The sequence below is a fragment of the Felis catus genome, chromosome B2 (assembly GCF_018350175.1).
Source record: "Felis catus isolate Fca126 chromosome B2, F.catus_Fca126_mat1.0, whole genome shotgun sequence".
Taxonomy (NCBI): Eukaryota; Metazoa; Chordata; class Mammalia; order Carnivora; family Felidae; genus Felis; species Felis catus.
In genome coordinates, this window is record NC_058372.1 from 119,411,325 (window position 1) to 119,427,477 (window position 16,153).

The 16,153-nt window shown below is 39.5% G+C and overlaps 1 protein-coding gene across 2 annotated transcripts in view; it reads right to left on the reverse strand.

Annotated features, from left to right (window-relative positions):
• Nucleotides 1–1,835: 1,835 nt before the first annotated feature.
• LOC101096984 (pantetheinase) overlaps nucleotides 1,836–16,153 on the reverse strand; it is a 40,833-nt gene continuing 26,515 nt past the window's right edge. The window contains exons 5-9 of one of the 2 annotated variants that reach the window (XM_023254381.2): nucleotides 15,347–15,638; nucleotides 14,541–14,902; nucleotides 6,693–6,863; nucleotides 5,181–5,359; nucleotides 1,836–2,639 (exon numbers count right to left, since the gene is read on the reverse strand). In XM_023254381.2, coding sequence (XP_023110149.2) covers nucleotides 2,624–2,639; nucleotides 5,181–5,359; nucleotides 6,693–6,863; nucleotides 14,541–14,902; nucleotides 15,347–15,638 — 1,020 coding nt within the window. In that variant the 3' untranslated portion in view covers nucleotides 1,836–2,623. The remainder of the gene's footprint in view (nucleotides 2,640–5,180; nucleotides 5,360–6,692; nucleotides 6,864–14,540; nucleotides 14,903–15,346; nucleotides 15,639–16,153) is intronic. The other variant, XM_023254387.2, reaches the window with a different exon arrangement.

Below are 16,153 nucleotides of genomic sequence, written 5' to 3' on the forward strand. Positions count from 1 at the left end.
ATTTAGCCAGGAGATTTTTGGTTTTATTTGTTACTACGCCACAAGCTAGCCTATCCTAACTAATACACACGATAAAGAAAAAGTATAACAGAGTGAAAGAAATTTGGTTTTGTAGTGTCTGTACTTAAAACACTAAACTTATCGATTATGGCAGCATGCTACAGTATTACTCGTGGATATAGGTATTTTCCCCATCCAAGACTTGGTGATTACAAAAGCAAAATTAAGGTAATGCATTTGGAATACACTCAAGACATCCAGAATAGAGAATTGGAAGAATGTGGGGAATGTGAGGTTAATTTTCGATGTAAGAGCCAAGTGATAGATTTCAGAGCAGCTTTTGACATTGATAATGACTTTCTAGTTGATTGTTGCCATATTCAGAACACTTCAATTGTTATTTTCCATTTGTTTTATATTTTTATAGATTAGTAGAAAAAAATCCTTGCTGATTCAAAAAGAAAAAAAAAACAGTTAATATGTTGATGTTCTTAAGACCCTTTTTCCTAGTAGTGTCATTTCATGAATTAATGATTCTGGAACTTATGCTGTTTATTCTATGTTACTTTTTTTTTTAAGCTTTGTTTATTTTTGAGAGACAGAGAGAGAGAGAGAGAGAGAGAGAGAGAGAGAGCATGAGTGGGGGAGGAGCAGAGAGAGGGAGACACAGAATCCGAAGCAGGCTCCAGGCTCTGAGCTGTCAGCACAGAGCCCAATTCGGGGCTCGAACTCATGAACCGCGTGATCATGACCTGAGCCGAAGTCGGACGCCCAACCGACTGAGCCACCCAGGCACCCCTATTCTATGTTACTTTTTAATGTGTATTCTTTTATAAAGTAGACTTCTAAGAAGTGAATGTAAAAGTCACAGGTGTGTATCAGGAGATGATGCCACCACAAATGAGTAAATCCAACCAATTTAAATTTTACCAAGAGCAGAAATCATTAAATTATTTAATCTTTAGCATAGAAAATAATTGTAGAAAGTCCTTTGGCACAATACTTTTCAGATGTAAATATTGGGAGTATATTTTGAAAGACATATTACATATATAGCAAAAAGAAAAGGAAACGGTCCTATGTTTTAAAATTATATAGAAATACATATAAATATAAATACATACTTATCGTAATAGCCAGCATCCCAACTGATCTGCAAAGATCCTTGTCTCTTGATATTCTTACCTTTGTGTGATTCTCTCCCACATTGTACCACTGTTGGTCTGTGTGACAAATAGCGTATGGCAGAAGTGATGTCACTTCCAAAATTAGGCTATAAAAGACTGAAATATCCACACCCTTCTATATATAGATATAGATGATATAGATACACATGATATGGATATAGATAGATATAGATGATATAGATATCAATGATATAGATAGATATAGATGTAGATGTAGATATAGATATAGATATAGATATAGATATAGATACAGATATAGATAGATATATTTGTCTATCTCATCACTCACTCTTGGAGACGCCAGTTGCTTTTTTGTGAAAAATTTCAGGTAGCCCATGCATAAGGAAAAAGGCCACAGCCAGCTTCCAGCAAGGAGCTGAGGACCATCAACAACCATGTGAGTGATCTTAGCAGTGGAGTCTTCAGGCCCAGAGGAACTTAAGATGATTGTAACCCTGGGGACAGGTTTATTACAACGTTAAGAGAGACCTTAAGCCAGAAAACCCATTTAAGCCATTCCCAGATCCTGACTCCTAGAAACTGTGTCAGATAATAAATGTTTGCGGTTTTAAGCTGTTGCGTTGCCAGTAATAAGGTGAATTTTACTCAAATATTATTGGATGAGATAGTATTTTTTTGAAAAGTATCTACCACAAAAATGTTTATTTCAAAATGTTATATTACTGGTATGGATCATGCTCTCCTTTGCAGAAGGGCATGCTTCGTATAGTGTGGGGCTGATCTCGGGCTATGTGGATAGTCTACCGGTTGAGAGATGTTTTTGACTTCAACGATGTCCTTTGTTTCACTCAGTTGTATCAACAGATTCTTTTGTCACTAAAAAAGAATATTTAAGGACAGATCAATTACTTGATTTCATCCGTGTGACTTTCTGCTTTCCCAACATCCAGATGGTCTGATGGTTTCAGCACCAGTTCATCAGCAATGCTTCTCTGAGAGTATCTAGTTGAGTCTCATGGAACCAGGCTAGCTGGATCTTCTTAACTAGGTAACCATTCTGTTTAAGCTTCAATTTATGGTAGAAATGGAGAGGAGAGGGGATTAGAATTTGTACTGGTTTTTTAGGACTGCCATTATAAAGTACCACGGATTAGTTTAAACAACAGAAATTTATTTTCTCAAGATTCTGGAGGCCAGAAATCCAAATCAAACTGTCAACAGGGTTGATTTCTTCTGAGGGCCTTTCTCCTTGGCTTGTAGATGGCCATCTTCCTTTGTGTCTTCACATAGTTTCACATAGTTTCCATAGTGTCTATGTCCTAATCTTCTCTTCTTATAAGAATACCAGTCATATTGGATTAGGGCCCACCCTAATGCCATCATTTTACCTCTTAAAAGACTTTATCTTCAAATGCAATCACATTCTGAGGTATGGAATTCAGACTTCAATACGTGAATTTGAGGGGGGACATAATTCAGCCTATAGGAGACCTGAAATAGATTGTTTCGATAAAAAAACTAAAAGACCAAATAAGTAAAATCAATAGAACACTGAAGCAGAGCTGAATAACAGATATGTGTTAGGATACAAGTAAGAATGAATTCATATTTATTATAAGTGACAAGGCTCAGAAGCTATATAAAAATATAAGAATCAATAGCAACAAAACAATTAATCGTGGAGAATTTCTCCATGGAGCCTGGGTGGGAATCACTGGGGACCAGCTTGGAAAAAGGCTACTACAGTGAGAGAGGAAGTGGTTACATCATCATCATGAAGTTGATAACAAATGATATCTTTAAATGAGGAAGTATCAAAAATTGCTCTCTGGACCATTCAGAGGAGATCGGGTGCGTTCAGGGTGGTATGGCCATAGACAGGACCATTCAAATTGATCAAGGTATAAAGAGATTAAGGAACATATATTTGAGCATTGGTCTTTTTTGGAATTGGGCTGTTTGTATTGAAAGAATATTACGAATGTTTTACGCAAAAGAAATAAAAATCACAGTTAAAAAGCACATCAAAACTATCGTAAAATACGTATGCATGTGTTAAAGAAATGCACAGTGAAAAAGTAATCAGATCTGGGTATGGATGTTGTAAATACCATTTTTAAAAAAGTAAATTCATTGCCTGTAATGTTTAATTTTAAGAAAAATCATTCTAAGGCAAGCTGGTGAGTTTGCCGAAGTTAAAATACCAGATAGTGTATTCATATGAATAGTTCTTAGTTGATCTCCAGGAAAAATTTGAAAATAAAAACTAATGTGCTTTCTCCCAGGAATTTGAGAACATACCAAATCCATCAAAAGGCTTTGTGATGTGGTATCTTACAGTGAATGGATATCAACCATGTTTATAAAAATGATCTTATTTGGGGTATTAATCTACTTAGCACATTTGGCCATACGTTAATCAAGGTAATCTTTGCACATGTGTGCGTGATGATACATAATACAAAGCAAATAAAGATATTCTATTTCTCTTTTTATGAAAGACACAGGCAATTTGCCCACTGAATTGCTTTAAAGGCTTTTAATAGTAACATCTGTAGTTATTTAATACTTCAGAGCAGGAGTTAACAAACTTTTTGTGGAAAGGGCCAAGCAGTAAATATTTGCAGCTTTTCTGGCCATAACTGGCCATAACTGGCCATAACAGCTTTTCTGTGTCATAACTACCCAACTTTGTCACCATAGCATAAAAACAGTCATCAGCAGGGGCGCCTGGGTGGCTCAGTCGGTTAAGTGTCCGACTTTAGCTCAGGTCACGAGTTTGAGCCCCGAGTCAGGCTCTGGGCTGATGGCTCAGAACCTGGAGCCTGCTTCCGATTCTGTGTCTCCCTCTCTCTCTGCCCCTCCCCGGTTCATGCTGTGTGTCTCTCTGTCTTAAAAGTAAATAAACGTTAAAAAAAATTTTTTTTTTAATTAAAAAAAAAACAGTCATCAGCAATACTTAAACAAACGTGGTGTGTTCAATAAAACTTTAGGTATTAAGACTAAAATTTGAACTTTAGATCGTTTTCATGTATCACAAAATATTCTTCTTCTTGGATTCTTCCTCTTTTTCAACCATTTAGAAACATAAAACCCTTTCTTAGCTAACGGGCTATGCAAAAATAGATTACAGGCCAGATTTGGTAAATGTCTTAGAGCCTCCTTATTACTATACTTATAGGCTGACAAGGTAGACAAAACACTAAAGAGACGCTGAAAACCACAAAAAACATGAAGGCCTTCTAACAAGTTCCTAGGTGGAAGCCCAGCTGCCTTCTAGAATACCTCATTGCTAGGTACCAAGCCAAAGCCAATTAGCTGATGTTGAATTCATTGAGAGACATGCTCTGAGGGACAGAGCATGAGTGGTGAAGGGGCAGAGAGAAGAGGGAGCCACAGAATCTGAAGCAGGCTCCGGGCTCTGAGCTGTCAGCACAGAGCACAATAACGGGGCTTGAACTCATGGACTTTGAGATCATGACCTGAGCTCAAGTCAGATGTTTAACCGACTAAGCCACCCAGGCACCCCGAATTCACTGATTTTCTAACTGAAATATGTAGGGTGACTGAACCATTGGAAAATGTTTGCACTTTAGACAATTAGAGTGATATAGTTTTAGCAGTCAATATATCGTGCATGGTTTTCCTGTGACAGCCATTCACAGTTGTGATAGCACACGTGCAGTCCTTTCCATGATCCAGTAACTGGTCTAAGGACTTGAAGTGTATTTTTTTTTCCTCACCAAAAATCCCTAAAATGTGGGTATAATTGTTATTCTCATTTTATGGATTTTACCTTTCAAAATTATGTCACTGTGTATCTGGCTTCTATTATCTGGTGTCTGTGTGTGTGTGTGTGTGTGTGTGTGTGTGTATGCGTCTAAAAACAGAGAAATACATACGTATAAATAATTGTATTCACTTGTACAAAAGACCATGACCACTCTTATCAAAAGCCCAGATCCATGCTTCTGTTGTCACCCATCATTTTTTAAATCATGCAAAATAAAAAGGGAAATAGAACTATTTTACCAACTGAATGAGCACACACTCAGTGCTATAACTACGAGCATTACTCCCGGTGCTTGTGCCCTGAGGTCTGATGAAGCCTTTAATATCCAGTCCTTCTCGTACAACCTCCCAAACAGAGTTACGGTCAAGACAGGTCCCGATGGCGGCTTCACGCTAAACAAGCGTCCATCACTTGACACCTAATTAAAGCACAGAGAAGTTAACCGGGTCTCCCTGGAAGTTCTACAACCCCACCACACGCTTTTAAAATTCAGTGCAACTGGGGCGCCTGGGTGGCACAGTGGGTTAAGCGTCCGACTTCAGCCAGGTCACGATCTCGCGGTCCGGGAGTTCGAGCCCCGCCTCAGGCTCTGGGCTGATGGCTCGGAGCCTGGAGCCTGTTTCCGATTCTGTGTCTCCCTCTCTCTCTCTGCCCCTCCCCCGTTCATGCTCTGTCTCTCTCTGTCCCAAAATAAATATAAAAAACGTTGAAAAAAAATTAAAAAAAAATAAAATAAAATTCAGTGCAACTGCATGAAGAAACAGTAAAAATAATGGCTACCTTCTGTCAGAAATTTTGAAATGGTGCAGATCACGGGAAAAATTGGAGGTGTGGAATTGGCATGGATTCATTTATTATTGAAATGGCTACAATCAATATCTTATAATTGACTTATTTGAGGAAGCATTCCATGAGGAAACAAGCATAAAGCAATGGGTTTGGGAAATCTAATGCTCTCAGACAAAATAGGCTCTTCCAAGTGGACAGAAGGGACTGACTGAGGGGGTTGAGCTGAGCCTCTGTCAACCCTGTCACTCGCTCACCACAGCCCCCCAACATGTTCATTGACCCGATGCCCCACAGTAGCTGTTCCTACAAGGAATACAGAGTAAGAGCAGAACCTGCAGGAAAGCCAGGGAAAGAATGTGGCAGAGCTTATACAGTAAGGAACTATTTCCGGCCTTTAAACAAAAAAAAAACATGTTTTGTTTCTTGACAATTTCAGCTACCATCAGATTCTCTCTCCTTAGCTTTTCCTTCCTTCTTTTTCCTCCTGTGATCACAGAAGGTCTTTACACAGCAATGAAAGGAACTCCCTTTAATTTTGCTAGGCTATCACTGCTCTTGATGTGAAGGGGTTCCCTCTGGTGGGACTGGTCCTAAAATCCTTCTGGAGTCTTCTTCCTACTCAGGGGATCCGAAACAGCCAGCCTCCTCCCAGTAGTCTTCATAATATATATATGTATATATGTATACATAATATATATATGTATATATACATATATATTATGTACATAATATATATATGTATATACATATATATATTATTCTCAAGGACACTAATTACTATAGTAAGAATTTCCAGACAAAAAATTCAGCCTGCTCAGTGTGCTTCCTGATTCCTAAGAACAATTTTATCCTTTCCAAATGGAGATTTTTGTGATATTTGTAAACACTTGAGTCGGTTTCATACTCAAAAAGTGCTCCCTCTTACATGAAATGAATTGTCAATATTCAGCAAAGATTCTTACCTGAAATTCCCCAGGTGCAAGCTGACTGTCACTCAGCAACACCTCAGGGAAGACATATTGGGTTCCAAAAGTGCCACTGAGGGAAAACATTTCAAACCTGGTGGAAGCAGATTCAACCGCATCACCACAAGTGCGTAAGTTTGGTGTTTTACACTTCAGCAGAGTACAAATCTAGGAAAGTAAATGCAAACCAGTGAGTCCTAAGAAAGCCAACTGATGCACCCTTCTGACCTACAAATGTTGCCTCTGCAATGCCTAGGCTCTTTTGTTTGATAAAATAATGTTATTTTTCCATTCGATTAATTCAATTCATTGATGGATAGCTAATTCAACTAGCAATAAAAATAAACGACTTCAGACCCTAATGCTTTCTGCCATTCACGGTCAAACAGATTAAATCTCATGAAGAGACAATCAGACCCTTGGTCTATAGCGATGAACAACTATACCCTCATTGTTCTCAAGCTGGCAATGCTTTTAATCATTGACTTCCATTTTTTTTTTCCAAAAGGTTAAATCTAGTTTCATCTCTACATTTTTGCCTATTTCCCGCAATAAAAGAAATTTAAAGTTGTAATGAACCCTAGAGTTGATCTAGAGGCAATCCCTGTGAATGGGAAAAGTCACACACTTTATATCTGAGCAAAAACTGAAATAGTTCTCACTATACTACGCAGTTATATTCTACTCTACTCTACTACATAATAATGTAAATGTAATGTACATGTAAATGTAAATGTAAAATCTAAGTATAGGAATCATTTCACTATGCAGATGCAAAGTCCCCAAAAGGAAGATCCATATTCATTGAACCTGTACTGCATCTTCCAAACCTTATTTCAAGCCACCTTACCTCCTGCCTGACTAAAGCAACAGCTTTAACTGGTCTCCCTGTTTCTACTTTTGAAGTCAGAGAGTAAGAGCTTTAGAGCAAGTATGTTAAGATGGGAAACAAATAGCTTTCAGATAAAGGAACAATGAATACATGCGTCTGTTTTATTCCCTATATCTTACCTAAGCCAAACTTGGTTTGTTTGTTTAAGACATGAACCCATAAGGATAGGAAAACAGGAGGCTAGAGCATGGCTTAATGTTGGAAGTTGGGACGGTTGATGCAAAAGTAGTGACTGATTTCCCAAGCCTAAGGAAAGCCAAGTCCTAATCTGGCAATAAGAGAACCACGAATCAACCCTATCTACACGGCAGAATACTCAGAAGATTCCACCCCTGGGAGCATCAGGTACCTCAGGAACTGGTAAAGTTGTGGTGGCTAATGTAAGGAAAATTGGTAGGAATTTGTTAAGGATGCCTCAGATTCTGAGTCCCCCACCATGGATGGGCAACTCTCCTTCCTCTATTCCAGTAAAAGATGGGGCATTTATTCCCAGAGAGGATAAGGCAGATGATTTTTAGTAGAGGTTTTGAAAAACCTGGTTGAAGGGGATTACATGAATGAAATTTTGTTGAGATCATCCCCCTCCACCATGGATGCATCCAGCAAGGTCATTGCTCCCACCTGGTTCTCTAGATGCTGTCAGCAATGAATTTACCCTTCAGAAATAAAATTACCAGATAAATACAGGACAGGAGCCCAATTTAAATTTGAAGTTTAAATATACTAATAGTATCAAAAATGGTTTTTAGTGTGTAAGTATGTCTCAAATATTGAATGGGACAATCTTATATTTTTTAAATATTTGTTGTTTATCCAAACTTTGAATTTACTAGGGCACCCTGTATTTCAATTTGCTAAATTAGATAACATTATTCAGGAAGAGAATTAGAAGAATTTTAAAGACTGAGAAACCTGACCCATCCCAAGAGGAAGTCTCCAAATATACTTACTCCAAATATACTTACTTACTGTTTCCCCTAACAAAATGCCTGGTTAGATCACCCTACTTTGAAGTTTAAGTGGGCAAATATCACTCATGCTCGGCCCTTCACTTAGTTTTTGGTAAGGTTAAAGGGTTACTATATTTCTGAGGAAAGCTTCTAACATGAAAGAGAGAGCAGAACAGGTAGATAAAAGAAACTTTAGGGAAAAAGAGACTATTTAAAGAGAAGAAGCTTCAAGAAAAAATTTTCTGTAGGGCACCTGGGTGGCTCAGTCAGTTAAGTGTCTGAATCTTGATTTTGACTCAAGTTGCAACCTCACAGCTCTGGAGATTGAGCCCCCTTTCAAACTCTGCACTGACAGTGCAGCACCCGCTTGGGATTCTCTCTCCCCCATCTCTCTGTGCCTCCCCCACTCACCCTTATTGTCTCTCTCTCTCTCTCTCTCTCTCTCAAAATAAATGAATAAACATTTAAAAGAAAGAAAAAAAGAAAACAAATTCCTTACCAGTCTCAGAGAGATAAAATACTGGATCCACAAAACAACATCAACAGAAAAAAATTCATAAAGCAAAAAAAATAGTTCTTGAAAAATAAAAACATGTCAACAAAAATAAATGACTCAATGTAAGGCTTGAAAGATCAAGAGGAGTAAATGAAAAAAAGAGAGAAAGAAGAAAGAAAGAAAGAAAGAAAGAAAGAAAGAAAGAAAGAAAGAAAGAAAACAAAGAAAAGATACAAAAATATTAGAGGACAAACCCAAAAAAACACATGATTCCAAAAATAGGAGTTCCAGAAGAGGAAACCATGGAGGGGAGGAAATTCTATAAGGTTTCTGAGGAAACAGTAGGAAGAGGGATACACATACAAAGCACCAGGAATCAAAATAACTCAAGAATTCTCAGTAGCAATACAATGACCTTGAATTTTATACTTAGGGAAATCCTCCATCAAATATGAAAGGAAAGGCATTTTGAGACTTGTAAGTTGAAAATATTTTATCACCCACTCAGAGTGATCTTCCAGGAACTTACACCACCACCAACAAAGGAGGTGGGTGGTACTGTGTAAGAAAATATAGTAAGAAATATATATTTGGTCTTTTTCTAGTGCCTGGCAAGAAAAGCTCTAAAATCCTTGGAATTTCCTTAGTGATGAGAGGTGAAATGTGAAAAGAGGGGCTTTTGTTACTAATAACAAGCCTCTTTCAACCACGACTGAGTTCATGTTAATGAGGAGATTTTTGGAGAGCCTTTAAATAACCACAGGATGGAAACTGGTGACCAGGGAAACCAACCACCTGGTTAGAGAGTTGGAATTTTCAGCGTCGCCATCCCCACCCCTATATCTGCGGAGGGAAGAGGAGCTGGAGGCTAAATTAAGCACCAACGGTCAATAACTTGAATCAATCATGTCCATGAAATTAAGCCTCCATGAAAATCCCTAAAGTATGGAGTTCAGAGGGAATCCAGGTTGGTGAACAAGAAGGCCGTATCTACATGATGGGAAGGTGGCCTACCCCAAACTCCATGGGACAGAAACTCCTATGCTTGGGATACTCCCAGACCTTACCGTATGTGTCTCTTCATCTGGCTGTTCATTTGTATTCCTTGAAATGTCCTCTGTAATAAATTGTTAGTAGTACATAAGGCACTTTCTTAGGTTCTATGAGCCTTTCCAGAAAATTAGCAAACCCAAGGCCGAGATCGCGGGAGCCCCTGATTTACAGTCAGTCAGGTCAGAAGCATGGGTGACAACCTGGACTTGCGATTGGAGTCTCAAATGGGGAGGGGACCAGTCTTGTGGGACTGAGCCCTGACTCTGTGGACTCCGCTTTAGCTCCTGGTAGATGATGTCAGATGAGTAAATTTCAGAAGAAACAGTTAAAAGATTCAAAAGTGTTTGCCTTCAGAAAGAAGGACAAGATGGATTAGGGAAGAAACCGGTGTTTCACAAGATTTTAGTGCTGTCTTCTTAGGTGTGCCCATGCATTACTTTTATTGAAATGAAGAAAGAAGTGATAGAGGCAATCCAGGTGGTAGGAAGGGAGAGAACATCTGGCATATGACAAGGACTCAAGAAACAAAGGAGTTGACTCAGGACCTGCTTGCAATGCAGCCAGTGTTCACGTGAGCAAACCTGGTCGTATAGGTCTGACGGCTAAAAGAAAAGTTTATGTTACTTTTTTTTAGCAGCAACAACAACAACAATAATAAAAGTTAACATTCATTGAGGACTTTTTATGTGTAGGCACGGTGCTGACTTCTTTACATTTATTTGCTAGTTTATATATTTACTTATTTTTAATGTTTATTTCTTTACTTTGATGGGGGGGGGGGTAGGGAGAGAGAGAGATTGAGCACGAGCAGGGGAGAGGTAGAGAGAAAGGAAGATAGTGCGGGGCCAGACGTGGGGCTCAAGTTCACAAACTATGAAAGCATGACCTGAGCCAAAATGAAGAGTTAGACGCTTAACTGACTGAGCCACCCGGGTGTCCCTGTTTACATTTATTTATGAAATTAAAGTTCCCCCAAATGCCATAAATAATAATAATTATTATTATTATTATTGTTGTCATCATTCTTACTTCCCTCCTAGGATTAAGTTAGGTCCTCCAGTTGTATGGTTTAATTGTCCGTGGTACTTTCCTTTGGCAACATTTGTCCCAGCGAAACTCAACTAGTGATTTCCTTGGTTTTCTCTTCAATGCCTGTGTCCCCACCAGCATTAAGCTCTATGAAGACAGTGACAGTATCTGTCTTGCTCATCTTAATATCCTCAGGCTGTACCAAGTGCTTGCACACAGAAAGCATTACATAAATATTTGGTGAATGAAAATGAATCCACATGTTACAGATGAGGAACCAGGGATTTAAAGAAGTTGGCCCAGGGCCAGGTGGCCACTATACAGTTAAGAAGCGATTTACCCAAAATTTCTGGCTCCAGAATCTATGTTCTCACCATGTCATATCCCTAATTTCTTACCCTGTTGGGAAATAGTTTCACATTCTAGAAGAGAGAGGCTGGTGATTTGGATGACTCTTACCTTGGTGGGAGGAAATGGAGAGGACAAAGGGTACAGAAAATAATCTCAAGAGGAAGATCTCCCAGGTTATATGGGGTAAAGGGAATGAACTTTTGTTTAGTTTATCCCTTCTTTATTAATTGATTTACTCAATGATTCTTTACAATATGTAGGCTGCTTCTCCCAGTCTCCTATAACCACTGCTATAAATTTTTACCCAATCTTTTACCATCCTGTACTCTAGAAAATGCTACAAGCACCTTCTTTCCCTACGTCCTTAAAATTCACTATAGAACATTTGGAAAATCTCCGTGGCAAGATGCAGAGTTATTGTACCCTTATTTCCTTTTTTTTTTTTTTGTCTTCTCTTCTTAGTTAAGAACTAGATGTTGGTGTTACAGAGATTTTTCTGGCATTAGTTATCGTCACAGTTAGACTATGAAGGATTATGAATATAATCCAATACCCAAATCCCTCATTCTTAATTCCAAGACCAAACTTCTCTGAAAATAAAGGCTTTTGTAGCACATTGGACATTGAAACCTAACTTGAACTAACATAAGGCTATCCTGTTTTTAAGTTATTTAGGATGCATAATCCCACGTTTTCCAGCAGACACATTAACACGTTTTATCTGGGGTGCTGCTCCAGGCTCTGCTGGTGATGTCAGGTACCAGGGCTCCAGCTGAATGTCCCATAAATACTTTGAAACCAGAATATCCAAAGCTGAACTGAGCATCTCTCCACTGCCAGCCTGCTCCCCTTCTAACATCCTGAAACATACATTCACCCAGCTACTCTCGTCGGAAACCTGGCATTCTAGCCCCTTCATTCTGCTTTCCTGTTCTGTATCCAATTAGCTACTAAGTTTAGACTTCTACATATTGCCAGAGTCCACACCCTGCTCTTACTCCTACTGACATAATCTTGATACAGGTTTTAATAGGGCTATTTTTAAAATCTAACCAGTCTTTGTGCCCTCGCTCCCCCCTCCACAGTGCTGCCACAGCGCTCTAACTCAACAGCAGATCTGATCACATCATTCCCTGGCTGAACACCTTCCCACAGAAGACTGGCACCCAGAGAATAAAGCCCAAACCTTAGGAATGACGGGTAAGATCCTGCCAAACGTGATCCTGCCTCTAAGCCCATCTTCCACCAATCCTTGCTTCTTGCGTTATGCCTTAGTGACACTGACCCGTATACTCTACTTCTTGACATGTCCTCACCCTTGCTCACACTCTCTACTCCACCTAGAATTTCCTCCCACTCTTTTTCATCTGGAGAAGAGCATGAGCATAAGCTCATACATCATGTCTCCAGAAACCTCCCTGAATCCCCAAATCAGGCTAGGTATAGCTCCTTAGTATTTCCTACAACAAAACGTGCACTCTATGTTCTATCACATGCCGATTTGTACTGACATTACCTGGTCCTATGTCTTTCCCCCCTGCTAAATTCTTCAAGAGGAGGGCCTTGGCTTATTCGTCTTCATATCATTAGCACTGAATACATACACCTACTATGTAGTAGGCACTCAACAAGTGTCCAGGTAAAGATGCATTAAGAAGGTGCTTATCATGCAGCAAACAACATTTTGCACATTGGGTACAGTTCCAGCACTTATGCACAAGGATGTGCATCATTTCACATAATATGTCCTTAATAAAGCTGAGCGTAGGATGCCTGGGGAGGTGGGCTTGGTGCTACAGGAAGTGTCAGGGCAGCCCTCGGGGTGAAGATAACACCCGAAAAGCACCATGAATGGTGAGGAGGTGGGGCCATCATAGATAAAGGAGACAACCTGTGCAAACATCCAGAGGTTCTGCAGATGCCGGCACATTGGGGATGAAGAAATGCCTCAACATGAGAGGAGCCCAGGGCACGTGTGGGTAGAAGTGAGAGAAGAGAACAGAGAGTAGGAAGAGGTACATGTCAAGCATTTCTGAGTAGCTTTTTGGTGAGGAAGTTGATTTGCCCATGAGAAGACAGTGAGGCCTTTTAAGCAAGGCAGGGAAATAATCAGAAATGGCTTTTAGTAATTGGTATAATTAGAGTATGGGAAGTGGATGGGATGGAGCTGAAACTGTCAACAGGAAGCCCTGTTCAGATGTTGCACAGTCTGAGTGACATAGGATAGGAGCCAGATCAAGGAAGAGGAGAGCAGAATGAGAGGAAAATGAAAGTTGCTTGTTGCAACTCACCATAGCTCTTCCTTTGATGTTGAGGGCTGCGAGATACCAAGTCTCTGCACCAGTAAACTACTCTACTGCTTGTCTCAGAGGTCAACCCTAGATGTCTCCAGGACATACTTAGTGTCAAGTTCTTAAGTAAAAAAAAAAAAAAAAAAGGGGGGAGGGGGCTGGGTGGCTCAGTCGGTTGAGCGTCCGACTTCGGCTCAGGTCATGATCTCGCACTTCTTGAGTTTGAGCCCCATGTTGGGCTCTGTGCTGACAGCCTAGAGCCTGGAGCCTGCTTCAGATTCTGTGCGTGTCTCTCTCTCTCTCTCTCTGCCCCTCCCCACTCACGCTCTGTCTCTCCTGCTCGCGAAAATAAATATTGAAAAAAAATTAAAAATAAAAATAAAAAGCTTTAGCGAACATATCAAGAAAATGGGTATGTTTGTTCAGGGAAGAACTATCAGAGGTTAATCATCCTTTAAAATCATCTGTAATTTGATTACTGTATCATTTTAAATGCGGGTACTGTAAATAAATCTTCTGCCTTTTTCCAGCCAGTTTAAAATTGGACATCCAGGATTGCAAGTTTTGGCAAATAAGAATTCAGGATGCCCAACTAAGTTTGAATTTCAGGTAAATAACAAAATTTTTAGTGTGATATATCCTCAAAAGTGGGACCCACTTTTTTTTTTCTTTAAGTGGGACACACTTACAATGAAACAATTCATTGTTTATCTGAGAGTCAAATTCAACTGGGTGTCCTATATTTTGCCTGGTTAATGCCCCTGCCGGCAAAACAAACATTACCTGTAGATAATAACTCCCTTCGGCAATATGTAGTCCATCAAATGCCCCTAGGGCATAAACTTCATCTGGTTTCTTCTCAGACATCTTGTAGCTTAGATGGCAGCAGAGTTCTTTCTGACAAACTGTGTAATTTCCTGTGACTCTTGTGAGCTCCAAGAAGGTGAATTCATCAAAAAACGCAGTGCTTTTAAATTCCTGATTTCCTGTGGAGAATGCTTTTATACTACTGGCATAAGAAGCCCAATTTACCACTCCAGGGTCGTATGAAGAAGAATTCAGTCGTGAGATGAGGAGTTTTCCCTCCTTTGTCTTCATGTCATAATGAAATGCTCTTGGAGAGTCAGGTGCATAGATGCCGCTTCCTGAAAGCGATGTTGGAAATGGCATTTGAAATAGAGAAGTGAAAAGGGATTGCATGATTGCTACTGCTATTTTAAACTCACATTAACATTTAGTCTGGCTAAGCTAACGATTTCAGTAATTTCAGTAAAATATACTGACAGGGAAACAGGTGAGAGGAAATCCAACAGGGTTTGCTACTGAGAAGCCAATAAGAGAAACTTTCGGGTCAGAAGTGGTCAATCTGGAGGGGGAAAAAAAGTGTGCCTGTAAGTTGAATAGAACTAAATAAATGTACAAAACAATTTAGATTGAGATGGCTTCTATGGTATGTCACCAGCCAGAGGTGCAAAAAATAAGAGTTGGAAAACATTATATTAAGGAGTACACGTTAGCTAGAAAAAAATCATTATTTTGCTTTTTTGGTTATGGCCTAAAGTTTGTACATCTTAGAGATTACACATTACCTGTCATCCTCTTGTGGGGGTGGTGTATGTTGGCTGCAAGGAAGTTAACCCCCATGCCCACTGCCCAAGCCGAGTGGAATTCAATAGCTGATAAATGTGGCAAGACATTCATCCACGCTGTTGGGAAAACTATGGTATCCACATGGAAATCTTTCACCAGAGTAACAGCGGGATCATGGAAGAGTATATCGAAGCATGTGAAAATGCCAAATCTTCCAAAGATGGTGTCAAAAGTCACAACCTCAGGCTTCTTTGGTACATTGAATTGATCCTCACCCATGAAAAGATTGTACTGTAATAAAGAGAAGATGAAGTGGGTAAAAGTCTCTTTTCAGAAGTTGGCTTGGGTGTCAATGTGTCTGAAAAAGTGCAAGCCAACATCTCTTAGTGCCAATTTCATCCATAACCACCGTCCTCACAGGGAAAAAGTGTTACAGAATCAGAGATTACTATGGCTGATAGGAGCCTTTGGTTCAATCTCTACATTTTAGAGATCTGTAGAGGGGAATCCTTATGTATTAAGACCCTATTGAATCTTACAAGACCTAAGAGTGAAATAGATAACTTCTATTTGCCAAGAACACCTAAATATTTTCTATAGACAAAATTGCTCCTTTCTTTTCAAAACCAAGTCTATCTGGTAGGTAGTTTTTTTGTTCTAGTCTTGACCCATTGGCAGGGCATGTCCTTAAAAAGACAAAGTCTAAAAGGCAACATTATACTTCAGTGCAGGTACCTCCTGCTGATTCTCACACACATTCCTGTGTTCCTAAATGCATAGAAAACCTCTTGAGCCTCTTTATAGGA